The sequence below is a fragment of the Sebastes umbrosus genome, chromosome 7 (genome assembly GCF_015220745.1).
Source record: "Sebastes umbrosus isolate fSebUmb1 chromosome 7, fSebUmb1.pri, whole genome shotgun sequence".
Lineage (NCBI taxonomy): Eukaryota > Metazoa > Chordata > Actinopteri > Perciformes > Sebastidae > Sebastes > Sebastes umbrosus.
The window spans coordinates 19,711,270-19,739,209 of NC_051275.1; the positions used below are offsets into that span (position 1 = coordinate 19,711,270).

The following is a 27,940-nucleotide window of genomic DNA, read 5'->3' on the forward strand; positions in this document are numbered from 1 at the left end:
TGTCACTGTTTACATGGTGCTGTCTGTACTGGGTGGTGTGTTGTTTTGTAAGTCTTCTTGTGACGACACGACGTGACGCGAACCCGGAAGTCGGTGACGTCGCAGGACAACAAAGATGGCAGGGATAGGAGGCAGCAGCTACTGGGAAGGTAAGAGAGCACAATTAGACTCGATTTAAGACAACATAAAGTAAAACAACATCTAGTACAAACACTCATAATGTCAACAATTAATCTACCAGTGTCACTGTCGGTTTATTTGTCTCATATCTATAGTTTAAACACAGTATTAGCTACGTGTCTCTGTAGCTAAGATAGCTAACACATCGCCATGTACAGTAACGTTATTCTGTATTACATCTGTGTCGCCGCTTTTAAACAGTTTATCAGCTACACACAGTGAGAGACTGATGTGCCAGCTGTTGCACCCAATTAGTAGTTTCTTTATGTGTCTCTTGGTTTATGTGAGTTAGCTCGTTCAGGTTCAGGTCAATGGTAACAGTCGTTGCTGTAATGATGTTGTCATAGGGGGGTTTTCACACAGCTGACATTTTGACATGTCAAAAAGTACACGTGTTGCTAATAACACTAACGATGGCTCTGGTTGTATTCAAGTGTCCCAGTGAGAGTGACAGCAGTAAATCAGCATGCACAATACCAGAAACATTGAAATCAAAGCAGCTAAATGAAATTCAGCCATCTATAATTACATTATTTACACCTGTGCTTTTCATACTGTGAAATGTCAACATGTTAAAAAAGGCCTATTTTTTTTAGTAAAATGTTTTTCCCTCTCTCATCTCTGGAGACAGATTTATCCTTACTCTTCTGCCAGAATCATTATACAAGTGGAGATTCAGCCAAGCCCCTGTGTTCAGCTAGTTTTCCTCACTAAGCCTCATACACTAACAATCCTGTGTTGTAGGCATTCAGGTTTTATGAAAATCTTGAGGTTTGACTACTGTAACAAATACTACTGTCTATGTTTCAGTTATATAAAGGTAACATAATGCTTTTGCGTGCTTGAACTAAAGTGGCATAATACCTCAGGTATACAATATGGTTCATCTCAGGAACAAACTTCAACTGCTAAAACAATTACAGGAATACACAGAGCTTTCAGGAAATGACCAGTCATAACATACAGTTTCACAAGCTCAAAGAAAGAAAGAATGAAAATGAGAAAATTACAGAACATCCAATTTCCCTAACAAAATGGACTTATTATGATGGATACAGTTTTCTTTTTCTTAATTTTAAGGCAAAAATCTCCTCATTAAAGAGCCAACTCAACATATTACCTTCAGACAACCAAAACAGATCCGGGTTCCTCAGTTTAAATTTTTTCAAACAGATGATTCTTCAACTGTCACTGTACACAGGGCAGTGGAGCATAACATGTAATTCATCCTCAACAACACCAAGATCACAAAAAACACATAAACGCTGCTCTTCAGGAGTACATTTATATCTGCCTACCTCAATTGCCAGCGGTAAGGTACCAGTTCTTAACTGAACACATAAGGACATCTGCCCTCTCTGTAAATGTTAAAATGTTTTCTGTGTGCGCCTCTGTTACAGATCTGCGAAAGCAGGCCAGGCAGCTGGAGAATGAGCTCGACCTGAAGTTGGTCTCTTTCAGTAAACTGTGCACCAGCTACACCGGCTCCAGGGATGGACGTCGAGAGACGTAAGATCTGTCTCACCTGTAGAGTTGACAACCACCTAAAGCAACAGTGTGTATAGATTCTCAGTCATACAAGCCATCGGGTGTTAAGAAGTAGTTAGGCAAAGGTAGCTTAACTGGAGACTACACAGTTAACTAACTACTAAGTCCACTCAGCAAGTCAAACTGCTTTTGACTACTAGGTAAAAAACACAGTTGACCTGATTGGGATTGATAGGTTTAGTATGTGATGGTTAAAATAGTAATTTTAGAGCTCCGCATGGCTCCAATGTTCATTTGTTTATTGCATAGTTGCTTCGAGCAACACTGCTCTTCATCAGACTCAAGTTGACACTGCAACAGCGTTATCTTAGATATATACATAATGTGGTCATGTGATGCAGTCACGTGTGTTGGGTGACTCAAGTGGCATAGAACAAGCATGCACTTCATAAGAAAAGAAACACTTTTATGTTTTGTTTTGTGGACAACACAAGACATTTGAGGAAGTCATCTCGGGCTTTGGGAAACACTGATCGACGTTTTTCACCATTTTCTGACATTTTATAGACCAAACAACTAATCTATTAATCAAAAAAATAATCGACAGATGAATCGACAATGAAAATAATTGTTATTGCAAGGAATTTTAAGACAGCACCTTCGGTTCTGGGAAATAATAAATGGGCATTTTCAAAAATATATTGACATTTAAAAAACCAAATGATTAATCAAGAAAATTCTCGTCAAATGAATTGATAATGAAAGTTATTATTAGTTGCATCTCAAGTAATTTAAGTCCCTCTCATTTGTGTTATGAAGGGATGCATTCCTAACACTTAGCCGATATGAGGGGGATAATCTATGGTAGGGCTTGTCTTCCTTGATTTAGTGAAAATTAAAAAAAAACGTCTACTAGTCAAAAACTGTCTTCTGGTCACACTCATGCAATGAAAATTATTATTAAATTATTATTAACATTTATTTAACAATCTCGAGGGTCATGAAGGTGCAAAAGGGGCAGAAGTCGTAGTGGTCAGAGGGCTGTTATGTGGGTTGAGGCTTGCCAGCACAGGAATGTGTGGCTGCAGGAAGGAAGTGTCTATGAACAATACATTGAATTCATACCGACTCCAAGGGTGTTGTTTACCAGCTACAGTATGTTAGGAGGGAGGCAAGAAAAGGAGAACTTCCCTATGGAGCTTTTATTATTCTAACATTACAATACACCTTCTGGTAATTAAGCCACTGCTTACGAGCTGTATATTCTATAATAAATGTAATATTCTTTGTTGCCAAGTGGTGCTGATTTGATGCACCACGTAACAATCATGTACAATTCTACTGATGCATCCATAGGACATGCACTAAACCATCACACTTGTATGTTTCCCAGAGGAATGTCTTAGACTTAGGTCATGCTTGCTTTGGTGTCTTTGTGGATCGTGTTAATAAAACAATAAAATAAAAATTAAAACATTTTACATGAACAGTACTAATTAAAGTTCATTGTGAGTTATTTCTAATTCAACATTTATTTTCATTTGGATGCAGATTCATTTCATTTGCTAAACAGTTTGAACCCAAGTGCACAAGATTCTTCACACTAGCATTATTCCGTTAATATCAAGTTTTGGTGCTAAAGTTAAAGGACCAGTGTGTAACAGTTATTACAAGTAGGCTCAAATCAATATCAGTATATTTTGTAATATTTAGACATGAGAAATTTGTGAACTGCAACATTTTCAAAAACGATCACAAACAAACAACATGAAGTCATCTTTCTAATTGTTCTCCTTTCTTTGTTTTTCCTCCTCAAGGTCAGACACCACCCCGCTGCTAAACAACTCTACCCAAGACAGGATGTTCGACACCATGTCAGTGGAGATTGAGCAGCTGCTGGCCAAAGTAAGTCAATTCTCATGGACCAGTGGCCTGTGAAAGGCCAGCAAAATGAGAACAGCGCTGGGTCTATGCCAAGGGTCTTGTCTTTTCATCAAGGAAAGAGCAGACTGCAGGCTCCACTTCTTCACATGGTTTTCATTGGACCCTAGAGTGCTTTAATGAATTTGAATCATTCAACTCAAAATCTGTATTCCTCATGTGGCAGTCCAAAGGCAGACTCCGCAAACAAACGGGAGATCATAACAGAAGAGTAGAATTTAAAGGACCAGTGTGTAACATTTATGGGGATCTATTAGCAGAAATGGAATATGATATTCATAACTATGTTTTCTTTATTGTATAATCACCTGAAACTAAGAATTGTTGTGTTTTCGTTACCTTAGAATGAGCCGTTTATATCTACATAGAGAGCGGGTCCTCTTCACGGATTCCGCCATGTTGTACTGCCATGTTTCTACAGTAGCGCAGAACGGCTTGGGCTGGAGTCGATAACGTTCCTCGCTCCTGTCGCCACCACTTTCTCTTGCTTCACTACTCACTTCCCCCGTACACACACACACTCTACGCACTGGCTTTGCTCCAAATGACCTACACTACTTTTACAACAACTGGCTCTAGAGAGGGCCATTTGCGTTTTTGCTTCGACCACCGTAGTTTTCCATAGTTCTAGTTACACGCTTGGCACATGGGAGAGGCTTCAGTTGGTTGCAATCTCAACCTCACCGCTAGATACCGCCAGATCCTACACACTCTTCCTTTAACAGTACAGTGTCATTTTTAAAGTTAATGACACAATTACAAGAGATGTAAATAAAAAAAATGGCTACATTATGATAGTAAAATTGTGCAGTTCTAATCATACAATGCAGTTATCCCTATAATGTGTTGCATCATTTGGCTATTTGGCATGAAAGACATCCCTTTGTTTAAAGTGTACATCCTTGAATTGACATGTGTGTTATCGTGTTTTGCATATGTGCCATATTGTATTGGGATTCTATGTGAGTCTTTAACATCATCGGCTGATCTCCTGGTTTCCCTGGTGTCTTTTCCATCCATCTGTCTATCCATTCATTTTCCATCTCTCTTGTCAGCTGACTGCAGTGAATGACAAGATGGCGGAGTACACCAACACCCCGGGTTCAGCTTCTCTCAACGCTGCACTCATGCACACGCTCCAGAGACACAGAGACATCCTACAGGTTTGACCTCTCATTCTTCCCAATTAGTTTTCCTTTATTCTTTTTGCTCATCTGTTTTCTATAGTCTGTATCTATTCTACTTTACATGTTTTGTTTTCTGATCTTTACTAAATTCACTACAGAACACAACAGTTTTATGATGCGCACATGCCTCAGTGTTTCCATTTTGGCCTCTTGATGTTCACTGTTTGTTCTTCCTCAACCCCGTCTTCATTTTCACTTAAATTTGTTTCCTCCGCAGGATTACACACATGAATTCCATAAAACCAAAGGCAACTTCTTGGCCATCCGGGAAAGGGAAGACCTGCTGGGGTCTGTCAGGAAAGACATTGAGTGAGTACCCAGTCACACCACCTTATGATTAATTTGACCACGCAGCTAATATACCAGCCTGTGTCCAAATCTATGGGTATATTGACTCTTTATTATTCACACTGTAAATGCGATTTCAATACACAAAGACATTGATAACTCATTAAATGTATTGACTGGTGAAGGTCAGAGCTGACACACCACGTGAAACTGTTCGTGGTATTGCATACAAAACAAATCATATCATCACGTGATGCATCTCTTGTGTTTGATCTTAGAGGCTGTGAATGAATAAAAACTGCCGAGCATTATTCACAGTGTTTTTATGTTGTAGACCTTATACCTTAGAGGGACGGTTGAACCTTGACTTCCACTTGGCCCGCTCTTGAAAAATGGTGGTCATTAAAACCTGTGGAAGATTCACGGCCTCTTTGGCCTTGTATTGAGAAAGTGTGTCCTCTACTCAGATTGGCTCGGTTGTGAGTGAGTGTATTGAAATGAGACGGAGGCTCCCCCAGACCATGACTCTTGTCGTTTTTTTTTTGTAATGGCTTATTGATCCGTGAGACGCAGCAGTGAGCATGCGGTGAGCACTGCAGGATTCCTATTGATCCCTTTCCATCCATCTACTGTAGTATGCAGATAGTCTCCGGATGCCTCATACAGTCATACACGTTCCACCCATAGGCTTCTCACAGTCACTTTATATCATAACTCTTCCTCATTAAGCTCTCACACATTAACCCATTTAAAGCCGTGTCTAGTTCGTAATAGGTTGTCAGCCCTATATTACTAAATCATTTGATTTCTTCAATTCTCATTGGTTTTTACTAGTAAAATGTTGTATCAGTGTAATCATAGACTTACGCCAGGGTCACCCTGGAAGCGGAAGCGCCGCAAAATGCTGCTATTTTTGGAGAAGCGCTGCCTGCGTCCTTTCGGCACCTATGTAAATCAATTGGGCAGTTCACACAGGACGCGCGGAGCTCCGGCTTGCAAACTTCAGCGATAGTTTTGATGTCTGGTCTAATTTCTCTGCGTGCCGCGAAAAAAGCTGGCAAGAAATCTACTATAAACAATGTAAATGATATATTATATAAATGTTCTGATTCTGATGAATGATAAAATATGCATCCCACGCACACTTTTCAACTTTCCTCCCTTCTCTCCCTGCTGTTCTCCCGGAGTCTCAATCCCTCCCAGTCCCTCCCCCCAATCACATTTCAAAATCCATTCACTATATTTATTAGAAATAGACGAGTATCACTGCTGTTTGTGATCGTAGGTTTTAAATTAGGTACTTATTCCACATTGTTATCCGTTGTGTTTAAACAGAGAGAGCGAGAGAGAGGAGATGACACACTACACACTACACACACACACCCAGACACAACAGCAGACAGACAGCAGAGGAGCAGAATCGCTTGTTTACCGCCGTCGAGAAATGCACTTCTGGTGTGAACAGCCAGGCTTCTGCTCGTGCGACGATTGACATAGCGCCGCACTTCTGCGTCCAGTGTGAACCCGGTGTTACTTGTATACTTGGGGGATATATATCAGACTATCAACAGCTGTACAGATTGCCTTCATGTTTTCTTTAGATAATGCAGAAGTGCTTGGCTTGCTATTTAATACCAGAGACTGCTGCTATTGTTCGTATGGTTATTATAGTAAGAAATGTCCTCCCATTAATATCAAGGTTATGTAATGATGAGGATGTTGACTTAGTTGAGGAGGAACACACCACTTTTTCCCTAAACAGCTTTCTTTCTTTATACATGAACAAAGTATAACAAAGTAATAGTGGTAGTATATTGTTTGTTGTGATGTTGTAGTGCATTATCTGTCGATTATTTTCTCGATTAGTTGTTTGGTCCATAAAATGTAAGAAAATGGTGAAAAATGTTTCCCAAAGCCCAAGATGACGTCCTCTAATGTCTTGTTTTGTCCACAACTCAAAGATATTCAGTTTACTGTCATAGAGGAGTAAAGAAACCAGAAAATATTCACATTTAAGAAGCTTGAATCAGAGAATTATGACTTTATTTTCTTAAAAAAATACTCAAACTGAGTAATCAATTATCAAAATAGTTGGTGATTAATTTAATAGTTAACAACTTATCATTTAATCATTGGAGCTCTAAAGTTAACCTATTTTAAAACTACTTGTATCGATGCAGCACCAAGCCATTATCGTCTAACGATAATTTGAAGTCACGATGCACATTAGCAGTCACATTTATTTACTGTATATCTACTCCGTTAGTGCCATCCCATGAGGTCAGCACTACATGCCACAGTCAATCTTCTCATTAAATCACATTACTAAGGAGTGCCACTGACCCCGCTAATAGGCTTACTGCTGATGAGTCTAATGCATAGAAATGAGCCAGTCTTGTTGACCCATTGCTCAGGCTAACGATGACTAATGTGCCCAGGGGCTGCTAATGAGGGAACTGCCTGAGCTTACAGGTGGGGGAATTACAACTGCTGCTGTTGTGGCGCTGTGCAATGAGATGTTGAGTCACGCTTTACATGAGACAATTTCTCCTGAAGAGCAATTTGCCCATAACCTCCCGATTGGCCTTTACTGGTGGGGCATGGGAAAGTGATAAGGTAGGACTTAAGACATGATCTGTTGAACTGCCTTGACTGTAATGCAGCTTGTGAGGAATAACACAACTGTAACTAACTTGGTATCACCAACACACTTTTCATCTGATCTTTTCCAATATGTTCTCAGCCTCTTTATCACGCCCATTGGTATCACTTTATTTTAGGAAAGACATACATGGTTGGGCTTAAAACTATTATGTTTTTGAAGTGAAAATGAAACAAACAGACGGCTGATTGTAACGTGAAAATGAAACTTTGCACATGGGACAGGAACAGCGGTCTCCTGGATGAAAGCCCTTGTGTTTATTGGACCCATCCACCTGCCCTCCTGTCTGCCCTGGGTGTGTCTTTTCCAGGGCTGTCCTGAATACCATTTTTTGGGCTTTGAAGCCTCGGTGAGAAATATTCGAAGGTATTCAAAGCTTCGGGACAGTGCTGCTGCCACACTTCTGTACACACATGCACCTCTATACATTTCAAACAGCGATATCTGTCTGAAAATAACTAATAATAATTATTGTGTGATTATTCCTTATTTCATAGGCTAAATTGGGAATTATACGAATGAAGCATTCGAATACTGATTTGTAGGTTGAATACCATGGCAACAGCCGAAGCTTCGAAGCATTCGGGTCTTTTCGCTCTTTAAACTACGTCACCACAATCCCGGCGCACTTTCTCTGCATTTACTGTTGCCGTGAATGGGTTTACATTGTAGTTAACGGAAAGCCTGGTGCGTCTGATACAGGCGCTAAAGGGTGCCTTGTGCGGTGATATCAAACGCCGACGGCCGTAACAAAGTATCAGTATTTGACGCCCTTGGAATTAGAACGGGATGTCTTTTCTGAGGTGCGTACAGAGAAAATCAGTGATCGCAGTTTTATTAAAGTTTACTCAGTAGTGTTCACAACAGTAAAAAATTGCAGTGAGAAAAAAATAAAACTTTGATTTGATCAAACAAAAGTGAGACAAGAGCCGAGATTGTTTTGTTCTTGGCTAGATCAGCCTAGTGTAGAACTTGCATCATAACAGCAGCACAATGTTGTGTGTAAATGCTAATAGTCACAGAACTCAAAATGTAAAATATCGTGGTTTAAGTTGTGTTTGGAGAGCAAAATGTTAGGTCAGTTTGCTCTGAAATGTGTGGCCTTTCATGCCATTGATACAGTGATGGTCGTTTCTGCTGCAGCTGAGCCTTTTGTCAGGTAGAGGGCAGTAGAGATCTTGGGCATGGAAGAAACCTGGCCAGGATGCTTATAACTGTAGATTTTTATGTGCATCGGGGGTGTTTACACTGCACACACAAAATGCATACTAATTAAAAGAAATAGTGCTCACTGTCTCAAGGACATGAATGAGCAATATGACATTGACAAAACTGTGTATCTTTCTGTGTGTTTGTAGACTCTTGTAGACACACACACACAGCTGCACCATTCATAACAGCAAAGCTGAGCTCAGACTTGACGTTCCCTCTTCTCCTGCTTTGATTCTAAATGTCAGCAACAACAATGACAGCTCGTCTGTGATTTACATCGGTGCCCTTTTAAAAAGCCTTGCTGGAGTGATGGAGCTGGCTGTCGGTACAGGCAATTTCTAGCCCCACAGAGGCAGAACAGCTCTGCTGGTGGGGCCGCCAGCTTGGGCTCAAGGCAGCCACCGTGGAGCGTGCTGCTGTGTGTGCACTGAATGTAGTATTTCCATTCAGCGGCTTTGGATGGCGCACTGGGGATGAATTAGACCGATCACAGCAAGCAGGGTGGGAGCACTGGGAGTCAGCTTTTCAGGGAAGCTGATAGCTAGATCTGCATCAAGTAAAATAGACTGGGTGTGATGTGTTCAAGTGACCAGAGAGTAAAAGAAAATTAGTTTTGTTCAGCTTTCCACATGCTAGAAGCTCCTGTGTAATAATGTACGGTGATTGGTTCCACTCCCCATCCTTGCTTTCAACCAACCATTATCAGTCTGTTCTCTGATCTGCTCTAATACAACCATACTGGTGCTGTATTTGCTGTGTTAAGTTACTGCTAATGCAAACTGAATATTTCCTGCTGCTCCTGCTCGCTTCACCTTAAAAGCTTTCCACTGGTGAACCACAAGAGGGCTTTTACTGTAAAGCAATAAATGCAGTGGTATTGGCGCCGACTGCTATTTGATAAAAATTGGTCTACGCAACAGTTACACCAGTTCTTTTTGTCAGTGGGTCGGGTTAAATATATAGCAATGAATAGTAAAAGAATGAGTAGCCGCCGTGAGCTGGTTAGATAAAGAGCTGTAGGCCACTTGCAGTTTGTGTAAACCAGCAAAGCTCCACTACACTATTAAGATGAACAACGCCTTTTACCATGCCAATAGGTCCCTAATGTTCAGTGGGACGGGCGACTTCAAAGAGCTTGTGTATACAAAGACTGACAGATAGTTGCCCCACTTTGCAAAATAAGCTAGCAAACCATGATGGATGTGGAAAAGAAAAGGTTGTGGTGGTGAAAGCTTAATGGGTTTCCATTCAGATAGCTCTTTCTCTGAGCGTCTGTGACAGACATACTGTAAAAGCTACAGCCGATGGTCAGTTAACTCACTCACTGTCAGCTCGGTCTGTCAGGATACTAACCTAAGATAGTGAGGTCTGGATCTTTTTGATGTTTTTGACTTTGCCTAAATGCAGAAAAATGCCATTCTGTCACTGTTTTCGAATGTCACATTACACAAATAGCAAATATTATTACATAATTTTTTTTAATTTGCGACTTTATTCAAAATGACAGTGTTGTTATCTGCATTCTCTTTTCAGAACATACAAGAGTGGCTCCGGGGTCAACAACAGAAGAACAGAGCTGTTTCTAAAGGAGCACGAGCATCTGAGAAAGTAAGTTCCCATCAACTTTCTTTGCCGTATTTGAAGAATTTGAAGTAATAATCAAGAATCAATTTTTTTATTTCACTCAGTTAGTTTTGGTTTATCAATCCCAGCAGTTTAATATCGCTTCCGCTGTAATTTTTCCCAGAGCTTTACAGCCATTGATTGATTGATTTTATTTATGGATTACCAGACAATGAAAACACAAAAAGAAAAGGAATCTCTGTCTAAGCTTTCTTGGCGAAGCAGTAGCCTCAGCTTCCCAGAAATCAAAGTTGGGATAACTCATCTTGATGTTGCAGCACAGCCATTTGGAATAAAGCTGAAAATCATTGCTGCTACTGATGCTCGCTTTGTTAAGCTCTGGCACCCCTTGGCACTTTATCTCATCATGCTTTTACTCTCCAGCAGATGGGAGGCCACTTTGTCATGATGATTCATTAATCTAGAGTTTGTTGTATAATTCAGGATAGAGAAAAAGGTAGACCAGATTTGAGTGCTTTCCTGGCTGGAGGAGACAAAAAACATTTGTGCTTTACTTAATGTCCTGTTTAAGAAAATATATGCAGGTTTAGATTTACTTGTAGGGGGATTTACTGCTGAGTATCCTAATCTAACACATTGTCTACTCTATTACATAACTTAGCATCTTAATGTAAAAAGTTAGGCATACTGACACAGTTGGTCAAACAATGATCTGCCAGCTACCTCATTAGCGCCCTACTATCATTTGGCTGACTCTCCAGCACTGCAGAACTGCATGAGGTAGCAAAGTTTGTGAAATGTGTATGTGTGTGTGTACCTGTGAGTGTGAGAGGCACCCTCCCTGTGTGGAAAGTAAAATTGGATGTCAGCAGGACACACAAACACAAACACACACACACACTTAAAAACACAAATAAAACAGAGTGTTTAACATCACCCAGGCTTGAGGATCCCATCTGATAATTTGAAAATAGCAAACACAAATCAGTCTGATTTATTCTCTCTGTGGCTAATGTTTATTTTTCAATTTATGAAATGAAAAGGGGGTTTTATAGAGTGACTCATATACAGGGGGTGAACTCAACAACATGAACACCTTTCAAATACAATGAAGTAATAAGATAATAGGGATGCACCGATACCGGATGGGATATCGGGCCGATACTGATTCAAATAGCAGGATTGGATGTCGTTGATGTGGTCGATCTATTAAATTCAAGTCTATGTTTATATGCTATATACATTATATACTGGAATTATAATTCCTGTTTGAGTTTTGATCAATTTGTTGCTGCTTTAAAACAGTTTACACCTGAATTGTAATTCCTGTTAATTTTGAAGATTGATATGCCAAGTTTTTGGTGTACGATTTTATTATTTTAATAATAACAATTCACTAAATTTGTATCTATTTATTTATTTGTTACATTTTGTTTTACAAAGTTAGGAAAGCGATGTTTAAGTCGAGCCTGATGTTGCCGTAATGCCCTGACACACCAAGCCGATGGTCGGCGGTCGGTGAGCGTCCGTCGGCTTAGTTTTTTCGGTGTGTCCCGCACCGTCGGCTCTAGTCTGCCCGTGTCTGAGTTTTTACGGCAGAATCATCATGTTGAATGTAATTGGCTGCCGGCTGTAGTCTTTGCGGTGTGTTCAAGTGCAACTTTTTGGCCAAGACTAAGGCGACGTGAGGCGATGCAACTGGTGGTCTTCGGTTCTCGGTACTGACCGATACCTTGAATTTAGGACTCAGAGGAAAGATGGTTTCCAAGAGAGGGATGTAGCTGCAGGATGCGACCGCTTCTAGACTCCATAAGTGAATTTATTAATGAAGTTTAATTGCAGTAGCATTATGTCAGTGTAGCTTCACAGGGGTTTTCAAGAGCCACATAGACTCTCCAACATTGTGACAAGTTGCATTGTGATACTGACTATGACACTACTAGGAAAGAAGTGAATGGCTTAATGGATTCATGTAGTGAAGCAGAGAGAGAGCCATTGTTCCTGTCCTGTCACTGAGGGAGTGGCCCTGAATAATCAGTCATACTTGTATCTGCTGTGTACCTTGTATTCTGGCTTGAGAGAGGAAAGGAAGATAAGACCCTCTTCTCCTCCCTCATTTATTCTTACTGGGCTCCACATAGCCAAACTGAATACTGATGATGAAATAATCTTAGCGAAATGAAATGAGAACAGGATTGGCCGGTGACGCATTGTGTTAAACCTCCTACCGGCATTCCCAGCAGTCAAGCCCTCATGCCAATCCAGCACAATTGATCAGGATATCAATAATGAAATTATCTTATTAAAACCACAACCCATATTATAGGGCTTCCCCAGACCATTGACAAAGATTGGAGGGGAAGGAGGAAAATGGAGATGAGGATCAAGTTACGCTTGATTGATCCTATTAGAGCCATAAAACAGGAAAGAGGGCCATAAGAGAAAAGGAATAAAATGTGTTAGTGGCCAGAGAAGTGGTCTGAAGTCTCGCTGAAGGCAGAGCATAGATACTCGTCTGTGATGCTCTCTTTTCATAAAAGACAGTTTTATCAATAATGAACTTAGGTCATCTGTTTGTATCTACTAATTTAATATTCACACTGTGAAGTGTCTGTGTAGACATTTTGCAGCTCAGCTTGTGATCAAAGTGTGATGCGCCCTTGGCTTTTTACCTGAGGCAACATGAGGATTCAAATGTTCTGTCTCTTTAATGGTTTCAGGGTAGATGATGTAATGTGTGAGCAATATAAATTTGCACAAATGGCATAGGAGGTAGTGTATAGTGTGTGTGTGTGTGTGTTTGAGTCTATAATATATTGGCAAGTGATGGTATCAGCATTGCCAAACTGATCAGCTAAGACTAATCACTTCCCAAAGAAAACAAGTCCCTTCCAGTTAATGTACAAATTCGGTGGGAGGAGTGCTTGCCAGCCTGAATCTAATAAGACAGACATGCCCGGATTAATTTTTCAGATAACGTCCTCTTTAGCTTTTGCTGGTAGCAACTTTGTATAGAGAGCCTAAGTCACGCCCCTTCCAGTGGACCCCCATGGGACCTTATTTCAGAAAAAATATGAATGGTAGTCAACGACGAGAGACAAATATTTTTTTGATCCCATTTGAATTGCGCCATGAATCACACATATGATGTTTGTCAATTTAAAAGATAATTGTGCAGGTCAAGAAAGTCTCAGTTTGTTTTAAAACTTTAGAAGTATAACACTGTGAAAATATGTAATTATAAAGACCACACGACCAAACCGTAAGTGACGTCTCTCTCTCTGAAGCTACGATGCCAATAATCGTTTTATGTCGATTATCTTGTTTCATAATCGTTGAAAGCTAAAATCGTAATTGAAATTCGATTAATTGCACAGCCCTATTTGGCGCTCCATTCAGTTTACGAGTTTTACAATGGTTCAACTTTTTCAACTTGTCGCTGCAGCTCGCTGTGTAACCATGGCAACCACATAAACTACAATGTGATAATACTGGTGATAACGGCAGCCTGTGGTATATCGGCTGGTAGAATCTGTGGTGTGCCCCGGTGCTACCAATTCAAAAGACAGAACATTGATTTTGCTAGAAAGCACTTTTAATATTTGAGCACGTTTGTAATAGTGTTGGCTAACTTCAACTTGATGCTCTTTAGTTATTAGACCTACTATAAGTGCTGTTGATATTCCTGTTGTCCGTGAGTTCGCCTTATCTCTGTCTTGTTATCCATCCTTGTATATCTGATTTTCCATTTCTCTCTGCCATAAAGGTCAGTGTTCATGAATAAACTAGAAGGAGGGAGGGGCAGGCCCATTTCATGGAGGAAATGCTCTAATGGTATAGTGGTCACTCTGAGGGATTTCCTGTCAGGGGATTTTTTTTTTAACCAGCAATGGTGTCAAAAATTGTGGGAAGCAAGGCAAATTTACTCCTCACATTGACACATTTGGTTGAATTTGATGGAGGGCGTTTGCTTTGAGGGTTTTTGGACCCTGCTACTTGTTTGCAGGTCTACTTTCCAATGACTTTCTATGCAACTGTGCAGCATCTAAAAGTCCTAAAACCATTAGGTGTGTACAAATTGAACACATCATTGGAAATAATGGTTTCAAGTAAATCTCTTGGAGAATTTATGTTTTTATCTCATAGCCATCTTCATACATGTTTCTCCTCTGTGTGAATGTTTTCCAAAAGTAAGGTATATCAAATCAGGGCACTAAATACTGCAGGTATTTACAGTCTAGCATCTTTTGAATACTTCTTAATTACCACGAAGAACACCATAGTTGGCTGATACAATATTTATTTCCAGTGAGCGCTACAAAGACCAGAATAAACAACAGAAATTTGGTGGAGCTGAATTTTTATAACTACAGTTCCCAGGCGTCTTAGTTGACTCATCTCCTAAAGTTGTGATGTATACGGTCTTGCACCTTTTTGATGTTTTTTTCCCCCAATAAACCGGAACTTTCTCAGTCGCTATGATTAAACCAGGACAGTTTATCGCCCATCCAAATGATTGAAATGCTCAAAGAGCCAGTAACAGAAGATATTTATGGGGAAAATAATTTGGACTATTACTTCCTGAACCCTGATGGCCAATATAACCAACCAACCACCACCTCTCCAATCTGCCTCACTTTCTGCAAGGTCTTATTTGTAACATGAAGTCATATATTGTTAAAACAGTGTTATGAAAACAGTGTTATGAAACTATATTGTGCGTGGTGCATTGTGAAGCGATGGAAAAAGACACAATTAAAGGGTAACTTCTGTATTTTTCAACCCTATTTTCCCATGTTTTTATGTCTAAGTGACTAATAGGGACAAATATTTTTGAAATTGGTCCAGTATTGAGGGAGAACGCTGCAGACTGTCACTTCACCGGCTAAACAAGCTGTAATGTAATTGCTCGGGGCAACTCCTCACCGTCAGTGTAACGTTATGTTCACTAAAAGTGCTTGTTTTTGCCACTGACAGGCTCAGGTTGTTATTATAAGTCTCTAACAACATTATTGAAAGGACCCTACAGAGAAATAAAATGTTCTTCTTGACTTTCGCTTGACCGGTCTGTTTGTTGTTGTTGTGTCTAACCAAGTCTTGCTCAAGGAGAAGACTTGTTCTGAAATCTTGCGTCGCGTCCACATTGTCGAAATCATCTAAATATTCATCAAAATCTTTTAGGTAACACTAAGCTACGTTTTCTATAGTCCAACGCTACAAACTCCGGCACTCCCTCCCTTCACTCTCACTTTCGTTTCCACCGTTGTCTTCTGGCAACAAGTCACATGACACAACAACAAACAGAAAACGAAAGGTTAGAAAACATTTTTAATTCTCTGTCGGGTCATTTCCGTAATGTTGTCAGACACTTAAAACATCAATCTGAGCTTGTTAGTGGCAAAAACAAGCACTTTTAGTGGACGTACATTGACGGTGAGGAATTGCCCCAAGCAATTAGATTTTAGCCCATTTAGCGGCTGCTGTCTGCAGTGTACTCCCTCAAGGCTGGACCAATTTCAGAGATTGTTGTCCCCATTAGTCACTTAGACAAAAAAAGATGGGAAAATAGGGTCCAGGCTGAAAAATATCAAAGTTACCCTCAAAAAGTAAAGGTATGTTTGTGGTTGCCGGTGGTGCCCCACCATCCAACAGTTTTCCCCAGCATTTTAAACAAACTGTTTAACTACCACAGTGGCCACCTGCTCTCTTTCTTGTTCTCATTCTCTCTCTTGTTCTGTCTTTCTCTGTCTCTTCTGGTCCCCAAGTTTGAGACCTTTGCTTTTAGTCAGCCTGGCCTGTTGCCCGTCTTAAGAGGTTTGATCTGAGCTGCCGCCAGTTCCCTGATATGCTAATGTCATCAGTGGAAGAAAGCTCTGAAGATTCAGGGTAAAGTTCCGCCCTGCTCTCTCTAGCTCCAGATCCAAATCAGTTCAGAGGTTTACCCAACAAATATATGATACTATCTGGAGCTTTGTGGATCAGTTCATTTCTGTGCTTTGCTTCTAGCTGGTTATCAAGATAAGCTGCTAGAAAAAAAGCTGGAATCAGAGCTGGCACGCAAAAATGATCTGTAACGATAATAATGTTATCGAATATGGACATGACATCTGGCATTTTTGCTGACCTCGATATTGCCCGTTTCATGCGTGTTTGTTTGCATAAGAATGTCACCAACATGATGCCAGAATAAACAACGGTTTTCACCACTACCATTATAAGACTTGGGCATTGCACAGGTATTGCATATTTTGTTAACAGAGCCTGAGAGTCCATTTTATTTATTGTTTTTGTTATGTGTTTTTATTTTATTTGTTTTATTTATTTAGGATATTTTAATATTTTTGTTCACATTCCTATGTCTGAATATTCTTAAGAATTAAAAGTTCATTGCACTTATATTATAATTTTATCAGTGCCATACAATGGTCTTAAAATGACAATAATATTGTTTATTTCAATTATATCTGGGACTATATATATCGTACAACAAAAGTAGTTATTGCGACAGGCCAGGTGATATAACCATTTCAAAGTGTCCAAATCAGAAGAAAATAATCCCAGTTCCCTAGTTGTTAAAGATTCCCAGTGTTTACCAGAGTACTAAATTAATTGGCCACAGTTGGTGAATGACTTTACTGTAAAGATCATCTCAGTGATTCTCACAATGTGTACGGTGTGCTGAGTGTGTAGCTCTGAGCTTTGATTTGTGACCACTTTTCCTCTTTGCTGATGCAGTTTGCTTTCGGCAACTGTTGCCAAGATTTGCTAGATTGTTTCCGAGGCAAAGTAATTAATGTTTCAGTTTACCTGGCGGATTGTATTAGTTGCCTCACGTTGCTCTAAAAGCCAACCTGACAGAGCATTACTCTCAGAAGAAGGCTGCTGCAAAGCATTTCCTTTCAGAATACCACTTGAATAGTCAAATAGTTGATGAGTCAACAGAAAACTGCTATCATTTTGATTACCTATTATTATCTCGTTTAGGCATAACACTGCCAATGCAGGCATCTTTTTTTTTTTACCGCTGGTTGTTATAGTTCTGAATGCAAATGAAAAATGGACGCATTCAAGGGAGCAGTAAGCAGTCTGTATGTTTCTGTGTTTGTGTGTGTGTAAGTGGCAAGAGAGGGCAAGGAAGCATGTGGGTGAGGCTGGGTTGATGCATCATACTGGGAAAGGCAATTAGCTCGGAGCTAATGAGCGATATAATGACTGCAGCAAAACGTCACTGACCAGGGAAAACGGAAGGAGCCCACTCAACGCTGAAACCACAGAAGGCCACATATACACGAACGTGATGGCACAATCAACCTCCCCACTACAGCTACAGCTTGATGATGGAGGGAACAAAGCATAAATCTTTTGCCTCATCTCATCTCTGCATATAAAAGCTCCATAAATCAAGGCTCACCTCAGCTCACAGCCGCCCTCTCTTTTGCTTTTCAGCTCATGATTTACGAGGTGAACACTATTGGCAGACAGACAGTTAAAGGTTTAGTTTGATCTGTCAGTCGTTTGTCCTCCATGATGTTTTTTCTTCCATCAGTTAAACCCGGTGTCATGTGGCTGTCTGGCCTTCGCCTAACCACATTCCACTTAAGTTGTCATTTTTTTCTATTTAGACATACAGCCTTCGTTAGGGTACTGCTAGATCTCATGTATCTAATAATCAAATAAGCATAATGGCAGTCAGTTGTTTTAAGACTGAAGAATAGAAGTTGTTGCTGGCCTGTTTTTTTATTTTTTTTACAGACTCCACTGTGCTTTGTATCAAAACTACCCGTACTTTCAGTATTCTTTGCTGCACCCACCTCCTCCCACAATCCATTTGTGCCAAACGTGCCTGCCAGCCTTCATTCTGAATTATGTGCCAACCTCACCAAATTATTTGATTTGGGCAAATGTTTCCAAGATATATTACAAACTACTGCCAAATAGCAGTTTAGAGCTCGTGTGCGGAGCTGTGATCAAAGAACAGAAGGCGGTCCAGCCCATGCCGTGTGGTGACCCTTGCAGTGTCCAGTCTCATTGGTGACACACTTGGGATTACAGCAATTAAACCCAAGAATTAAACATTTACTGGTTGTGATCCAAGTCCAGTTTGGCTCAGCAGCACAGAAAAGGACCCTAACATTACAGGGCATTAGCAGGGCCAGTCTCAAAATGATTACACTAATATATAACCCAGGAAATATACTATCCTATGCAAGATCAGTTGGTCAATACTTGACATAAGTGCCCTTGTCCAGGTCCCTTGTGTGGCCCACAATCAAATTTAGTTCGAACCCCTTGATGGTATTGGTTTTGTAGTTATGATGCTATCATTTTTGGTCTTCCTGAATGAGCTTTGAAGTGCTCCTTCTGTGATAACGAACTTGCTTTTCTTTTGAGATTATTAGGTCTTCCTTGAATTCATAATTTTTGATGAACTGGATCTTTGAAACTCCTTTGAGGGCTGCCCAGCATCTGTTAGATGGGAAAAAAAACTGTTAGCTCAGCACACATACTTGCCAACAATGCATGTGCACATGCAGAGCCACATGGCATGTTTTCCCCTCACGTAAAAGGAAAACAGCTGCAGGGCAGAGAACCCCCCCCCACCCTTCATTGAATGTAAGGAGACCTACAAACTCATCCATCTTTCTCTGGAAGTTTGCCATGCAATAAAATGAATTCAACTTTCATATTAAATGATGTGATTAAAAAGCGGTACGTCTCTCAAGGCCAAGGTAAAAAGAAGGAGTTCAGAATATATAAACGTTGCTACACTTAGAAGAGATGTACAGGTTTGGGATCAACTGACTGTAACATTCAACATTTAAGATAGAAGATCTTTTTCACTGAAGACATTTTGATATGTCACAGTAGGAAAAGCACAGTCGTAAATGATAAAATTAATGATGACTGAATTCCATTTTGCTGCTTCAGTTTCAGGGTCCTGGTAATGTGCATGCTGGTCAAATAATTCCCATATGGAGTGAGAGAATGGTAAACATCATCAGAAACTGACGTGAAATTATGGATCGTGTTTATGAGCACAAGCACTGCGATTGAGCATCAGACCACATTAATGACCAATAAATTGGGTTGAGGCACGAGATTAAACATAATAAGCCTTGAGATGGTGAAGTTAAGGTATAAAGAGAAGATTAAGGTAAAGATTGGAGATGGTTGTGGATTGTTGGTAAGTGTTTGGTGTGGATTAAGGCAAGGTAGGAATCTTTGAGAGACCTTCCCACTTTTCCTGTAACATTGGTTGGATCAATGGGCAACCTCCGGGTCTGAAAAGTGAAGCCAATGTGGAAGTGCCTTAAACTTGCATTCTTTCTAATAGCCAGCAGGGGGCGACTCCTCTGGTTGCATAAATAACTCAAATTGTATAGAAGTCTATGAAAATGACCCTACTTCTCACTTGATTAATTACCTCAGTAAACATTGTAAACATGAGTTTATGGTCTCAATCGCTAGTTTCAAGTCTTCTTCAATACAGCATGATGTTCATTTAGTAAATTATGGTCCCATTTAGAGTCAAATAGACAATAAAGCAGGGTATGCTTTAGGGCGTGGCTACCTTGTGATTGACAGGTCGCTACCACGGCGTTGTCTGGTCTGGTAGTTGTCCGTGTTTTCGTCTTATAACTTTAACCCTTTCACAGTGTGTTTTCAGTTCATGAAAGTTAATTGAAACAGTTTGGTCTCCTAAAAATGTCTTATTCAGTGTTCGTGTCACTTCTGGTTGCAAAAAACCAAGATGGTGACTGCCAAAATGCCATGCTTCAAAACCACAAATCAATGGGTGACGTCACGGTGACTACGTCCACTTCATACAGTCTATGGGTTGGATACATAAGGACGCTAAGAGCTTAACAGAAACCACATATGGAGCTGGACAATGAGGATGTGGAGTTGTTGAATGGATGCTGAATGGATGTTGAACTATGACATTCAATCCCTTCAGTTTTGTTTGTTTGTTTGGTTTGCTTTATTTCTCTGAAACATTATCCAAATTGATTCCAATTAGGGAATAAACCGCTAAGAGCATCGTTGTTTATGAGAAACCTGAGACACGAAACTGGTGTTACAACATAAGAGCTGTGTGTGCGTGCGCTTTCCGATATTCTCTGTAGGACAAAAGCCTCTGACACTCCCTCTCTGATGTAGCTGTGCAGAAGCTTCAGGATCTCTAAGGTGTAATCCTCTGTGGGTCTACTTAGTCCAGACTGCCTGTCGTTGTGGGAATCCTCCATGAGAAGATGAACTAAATAAATTACTAAACAGTCAAGCTATTTTGTGCAAAGATTAAACAGAAATTAGCAATGGCTCACAGTTGTTTTTTTAGCAGTTTTACTTGGCATTTAAATTTCAATTGTACTTATTCCTGAATTTACTACAGGTTGGGGGAGTAAATATATCTGTGTTGAGTGTTTTTGTGTGACAAACGGCATACATGCATTCCTCATTGACTTGCATGAGTCATTCTGATCAAAGCTAAAAGGAGGCTGTAACCAAAAGGCTGCGTCCAAAAAAGCATTTTCAACATCTGGTGCTGCTTTTTAAATTGTCCACACAACATTTGAACAAAAAAAGACTTTCTGTTTGTGTCATTTAGCACAAAACAACAAAGAAACAAGTAGTACACAGAGACGTTGGTGGGAAGATTGTAATTAGGTTACGCTGTGTTCTGCCAGACCGGTCGGTCAGTCACTATGTGGGAGTTGATAAGATTAATACAGAGAGAAGAAAAGGAAATCCAGTCCCAAACAATGTTAGATTAAATCATTTTCATTGTCCAGCTTGTTGTCAACAAGTAACGTGAACAGAATTCAGCATTGATCGCTGCCAATCTCAAACTGATACTGATAACTTCCCCCACTTCATTTGTTTATAACCATTCCATGTTTTGGTACACTGCCTCATGTCAATAACTAATTAGTGTCTTTATCTTTTTCTCTCCGCTCCCCCCTCCTGCTCTTTGTTTATAGTTCGGACCGACTGATGGATGACACAATAAGGTAAGACCTGCTTTCTCTCCTCCACATATGAGAAGACATATATTTACATACAGAATGTGACAGCTCCCACCCTCCTTCTCCATTGTCTTAAAACCCCTCAGCATGTGTGCAAACATGGACCTTAACATGACCTGGACACGTCCAGCCTTACAGGTTCTGTTGAACTTGTAGAAAAATGACCCTTGTTTGTTGTGCCTCATTCTTCAGTAGCCACTATATGGCAGGAATGTTAACCCTGAGAGAGGAAATTCATACATTTAACAAAAACATAGAATAGAAAATGTATATAGAAAACGATAGAAAATGTGTGTTTGGGACACAGTAACGTCACTATCAACGCACACAGGAGAAGAACCCTATTTTTCTCTGATAAAGCTACTTATTGAACAACAAATCCGTGTTGAAATCGGCAGGACGAGAGCTAGTTAACGTTAGCTGTTAGCAACCGGTAAGCAACACAGTTCTGCACGGAGCTAACAGCTAACGTGAACGGGAGGTGCCATTGTATTATGATTATGATATGTATTATTATTGATATGTTATATATGATATGTATTATTATTATGTATTATGATGCGTTCAGGATCTATTCAGTAAAAATGAGCATTGGGCGAAGGTAAATTCTAACATTATCATGATGTGTTCACATGTTATCTTGCAAAATGTAGTTTTTTGGTGAGAAACTTAATAAATCCAGTTGTTTGAAGGAGATGTTTTCACAGCAATATAAAATAGATAATAGAGAGAGAGTTATGACCTGTTTAACTTCCTAACAAAAAACAGTATGCAAATGGTAACAAAGGAGTGGATGTTGAAGTACGTGGGATTTATTGTTTTACTTTAGTTTTTTTACCGTGGTATTAAATTGGTATTGAGAATCGTGGATTTTCACTGGTATTGGTATCGACTACTAACCTTCTGGTATCGTGACATCCCTAGTGTAGTGCTTCTTAAGAGATGACTTCTTCCCCAGAGTTTTTATGTAAATTTTTTTGCACCTCGATTTTTTTATTTTTATTTTTTTTAATCAATTAATGTTTCAATGCCGTTGCTCATTGTTCGTACTGACGTTTCAACTGGGGGAGTTTCATGCACATCAAAGCCTGGAAGTGCAGCAACTGCTGGTCACGTAATACTGTATGTGCATGGAATGAATGGGTCTGTCACGTGCCCAGAATAAGTCCTCCCACTTCACCGATTTATCGTTACCATCCATCTCTCACTAGTCCCGGCTCCTTTCCCTCCCTGCAGATCTGCACAAATGACAAATGTGTTTCTTAGGATTTACCCTCCCTCCTTCCTGACTGTTTTCTCTGCTCTTCCCCCCTTAGCCGTCTCCCACCCATTGCCTTTTCCTTTTCCAGTCCTTGCATCTCATAAACTATGCTTACCCAGAGATTGGCTTAGACAGCGGTCTGATTGGTGGATTTCGTCTTTGAAATGATGGATGATGTTTGATATTTCTCTTGTTTGTTTCCTTCCTGTAATTGCTCATTTTCCCCAACCCTAGCGTTATTTTCTACAGCCCTAGCTGAGCCCACATATTTTTTTAAAACCATGTCATTGCATGTCTTCATCCTAAAATCCTATTCACACGAAACTAGTATTACCAGGGGACCATGTCTGTGTTTCGTGCGGCGCACGGGATAAATAAAGTCCGTATTTTTTTCGAATTTACTGACATTATCCTCGGCTATGATGTCAAGGCTCTGTGTAACATATAGATATATAAAAAATGTGAAACTGTATAATATTTATATTTAATATAATGAATGTTATTATATTATACAATATAGGCCTATGTAGGTTTATATATTATTCACAAAGACCTCCTGTGCCAGTGCTGGTGTGAATGGGTCTCCATGCTGTGTAGCGAGATGAGCCTCCTGAATTTGTACATAAAATGCTGTCAAAACTTTCATTTATAATTGCCAACACAGCCTCCGTAGAAAAAAGGAACTTAAAAAAACTAAAAAACTTGGAAAAACCCCCCAGAGATGTCGATTCGCACGGGACTAATGTTATCACATGACCTTTGTGTTTGGTGAAATACTATAGGTAATTTATGGTGGAATTTTTACTTGACAAGTTACGGACACGGCAGATTTGCACAGGATTAGGATCACAGACGACCTCTGCAATTATTACAAAACACTAGAGGTCCCCAGGTAATACTAATCCTGTGCGGATAGGGCTAAATCCCCCAAAGATGAATGCAGTAATTGTTGATATTGCTGCACAGCTGATCTTATTGCACTCTAAAATGAATGTAATAAACTCAAGGGAATAAAATATAGAGCATTAAAGTTGTTGAGGCTGGATGTTGTGTATATGTCTACAATCTGAAGTGCAGAATTAAACACGCCAAATTTGTTGATACTGTTGTAAATTATGATTTACATTAGACTACAGATTAGGTCTCATCTAAAATCATAGCTAAATGATAATCCATACATCTATCTACTGTATCTGCATTTTGAATGGTATACCAGTTAAAAGGTTTTCTTTGGACTTGCTTCCTGTCCTGTTTGTTCAAGTTGCCTTTAATATCTGTGGAGTGTCTATTCCTGTGGTAACCAGGGTTGGAAATTAGCCCCAGCCACCAGCCAAATGCTGGTAAAATATGCAAGTGGCTGATGGATTTGCTTTAGGCTACTTACCAGCCAAAAAAACAACGGTAATCTATTGAGTGGCTGGTAGATTTTTGAATCCAATGCCACAGTGGCAGCTGGACAAAAAGGTTAATTTCCAACACCGGTGGTGACCTCTTTGACAACTCGGACCCTAATTTCCATTTCCCTGTGGTGCATATCATAACAAAAAACAACCTTGAAAACAAATGCTGAGGTGTGCTTTTATACAGAGTAACTTTTAAGAAAAGTGTTTTCCCCGTGTTAGAGGTTATTTTCTGTGGAGTTTTTCTTATCTGAATGGGTCTTTGTTCTTAAGACAGAGGGGTGTCGTATGTTGCACAGATTGTAAAGCCCCCTGAGGCAGATTATTGATTTTATGATTTGGGGTTATATGAATAAAATTGACTTTAACTTGACAGGTTAATCGGCAACTTGAGACCACTCCTCCGTATCACTGACTGGTCACATACAGTGTGTGTGTGTGTGAAGGGAATCTTTATCCTCCAGCTCTGATTCTCATGAGCTGGTTAACATTGAGATAAAGGTTTGTCGAGGCTGCTGGAGTCAGCAGAGTGCTTCTTCCTGACTGAGGAGAACACGATCCCCAAAACACTGCTCCAGGCCAAGACTGCGGACTGTCAGGAGATGCCATGACCCCCCCCTTCCTCCCTCTGCTGCTCATCAGCGCTGCCAGCCGAGAGTAAACAACACAGTGATTTCATTTACTTTGTTTTGACCTGCCTCCTTTGGGGCTTTGTCACTCCGGGATAGGAGCAGTTTGTCCCCGGTGGCCAGTGCTCTGCTCACTGGTTGTCACCCTGCTCTTCAAGAGTTACATAATGCACCTGTTTTCTTGAGCATATTAACACTATACTGAAGTCTGTATTTTTCTTTGGTTGGTGGTTATGGGGTGCTGATTCCTTTTAGTCAAATTCTCCCACAGTGAAGGGCTCAAACGTGGGCTCAGTAGCAGAGCAGCCATTGATTATTGTGTGTAACAGATGACACAGAGGGCAAACACAGAGCCTGAAACTTTCCTGCCAACTGCCCAGCTGCACTTTTCCTGCACTGAAAGTTGCTGAGGCCCAAGTTTGGAGAGCAAGAGAGCTACAATATCACAGCAATTCTATACCTTACTTCTCCAAGCGAAGGCGTCTCACACACACATACTGTAAAGCTGAAGGAGAACCTGATAGGACGACTCATGTTTCACCACAGAATGACTCCCTTCCTTGTAGCATGGACCTACATACAGTCGGATAGTCTTTAAATATTATTATTGCTCAGGAGGATATCAAAATTTGCAAACTATGTTTCACAGTCCCATGTAGTTTCATATCCTATACTGCTAAGCGTGCATGGATTTTTATTAGATGGCAATTGTTGAAGCTTCCAAGCATTTGGGTCAGCCCTAATTTCAAGTAGTTCTGTTGTCCTCCTTGGCACACTATAGCTCTAAACTGCACCACCTCTCATCTTCTCAACCGGATGCTCATTGCTCCAAAAAAAACATCCCCTGGTGGAATTGAATTTCTAATCATATGTGGACTCACTTACAGTACTAATGACTGCAACCATATATTGTAGCATATTGTCGCTTCTCAACTCATTTCTCTCTCTCGTCTCTGTAGTATTGCCATGGCGACCAAGGAGAACATGACCTCCCAACGGGGCTTCCTGAAATCCATACAGAGCAGGGTCAACACGCTGGCCAGTATCCTTTATGATGCATATGTGCATGGTTGTGTGTGTGTGTGTGTGTGTGTGTGTGTGTGTGTGGAAGCTGAAGGGTTCCTGGTATGAAATCACTACTGGTCCTTCAGAAATCAATGCTCATATATTGCTTTTCTGTGACGGACTTTGTTATCAGGATTTATAGGGATGTACCAACTTATGGCTGGGCCATTCACCCAAATTATCCTTTCATTTTTAAAGAGGCCAAATAATGGAAGAAGGTCTGAGTAAAGAGCTACAGCAGGTTGAGAAGGGCAGTTATTTATCCACATTGTTAGTTTATGTCAGCTTCTTTACAATGTCAACATTAATCAAGTCTCCAAACCAACCCAGATTCAAATTATTAATAATTAACAGCAGTTGCTGTCTTGACTATTGTACCCTTTTCCCACCAGAATTTGCATGTATATGCAGGTTTTTTAAACCCAGGAAAACCTACTAAAAATAGGCAGTAGACTTCTTTCCCACTGTGAGTATGGTCTGTCGTTGCACTGGCCTTTCTGTTTTTTTTTGGCTGGTGTGTCACGTTCGACGCCACGGACGCACTGGCCGGCACCGGAAGCAGCGTTTAGTTTTTATTATTATTATTATTATTATTTTTTGTTTTTTTGTTTGTTATTTTATTGAAGTAGAAAATGTACAACAGTATTCAGTCTCTCTTTCAAAGTCTCAAACCAGAGTTGGTGATTGTCGGAACAGTGGAAAGACTAACAAAGACGGTCTTGATGAGTTTTATTTTGTTTCTGTTGAGTTTGAATGAAGTTTGTTTTTCGATGATCAGTGAGGTAACATTACTTTTGTCTGACTGGAGTCTGGTGGCTTTAAGGAGAGCATATTAGTTTTATGTTTTGTACGTTAATGAATTATAATAATTGTCCAAATCCCTGTTGATTTTATTCATTATATGATCACCTCAACGTGCGTCACATAGCATCGCACCGGAAAAGGGGCGAAAATTCCATCACTGCTGATCGGAGCTGGAACCGATAAATACCTGTGACTACTGCAGTCATTTGTCTCGGGAATAAATGCCGATTGTAACCTTTCCCTCTAAAGACAAAAGCTAGATGTTAGTGGGTGTTAGTGTTTTTTTTGTCCAGTGGGAAAGGGGTTTGCTTTAGTAATTGCCTTTTAAATCCCAGTCGTAATCCTTCTGTTTGAGTGGTCCTGAGATCTTCAATATTTCACACTTGTGTAGGTTTCTGCATGGCATCAACAGTGTTTGATCCATGCCTGCTGTCCAATGTAAGATGTCTTCTTTAACTACTGATTCTCCCAGATCGTTTCCCAACCATCAACAATCTCATCCAGCGAATCAACCTGCGGAAGAGAAGGGACTCTCTCATCCTCGGCGCAGTGATCGGCGTCTGCACCATCCTCCTCCTGCTCTATGCTTTTCACTGAAGGCCAGACCTGGTGGTGAAAACCTTTTAAAGGAGCAGTATTGATTTGCTCTTTGTAACCCCCGGGAGACTGAACTCAGTGATTGGAGGACCCTGGAGGCTCCTGAGCAGAAGGACATTCAGTTGGTCCAGATCTGGGACGTGAACAGATTTGGCCAACATGAACTACTGAACTTGTATTTAGCAGTGGGACAGATGGAGGGCTGCCAACAAGTGAATGGAGACCAAAAGTACAAATAAGACTAGATTTTAATTATATTGATATCTGACTATGAGAGAAACTGAGGAAAGTGTGAAGAGACTGAAGATAATTGTTTTCCACAGGTGGAAGGATTTTTAGTTGAAGGGTCCTTTTTAATTGATGAAGTGAGATGGTTAGTTCACTGTGGGCTGTAAAATGTGAATTAATAAATTATTCATTTCATTATGTGTAAAACAGTGTGTGACACTAATAGATGCTAAACATTTCAAACATTTTATTTTTCAAAATATATGATGTGAACTCTACTGAAAAGTGTGTTAGGCCTTCTCATTTTCAACTTTAGCTATAAGGATGCTACAGCAAGGCTCATGAAAGATTATAAAAAATAATCATTAAAAATACGTACAATATTAT

The 27,940-nt window shown here is 40.1% G+C and overlaps 1 protein-coding gene across 1 annotated transcript; it reads left to right on the plus strand.

Annotated features, from left to right (window-relative positions):
• On the plus strand, positions 1–27,939 carry gosr1 (golgi SNAP receptor complex member 1). The gene is made up of 9 exons (XM_037776027.1): positions 1–149; positions 1,581–1,689; positions 3,486–3,573; positions 4,665–4,772; positions 5,014–5,105; positions 10,492–10,566; positions 21,525–21,554; positions 25,819–25,901; positions 27,201–27,939. Exons 1-9 carry the CDS (start codon positions 116–118, stop codon positions 27,323–27,325), a joined length of 744 nt encoding a protein of 247 aa, XP_037631955.1. The 5' UTR covers positions 1–115; the 3' UTR covers positions 27,326–27,939.
• The last annotated feature ends 1 nt before the right edge of the window (position 27,940 follows it).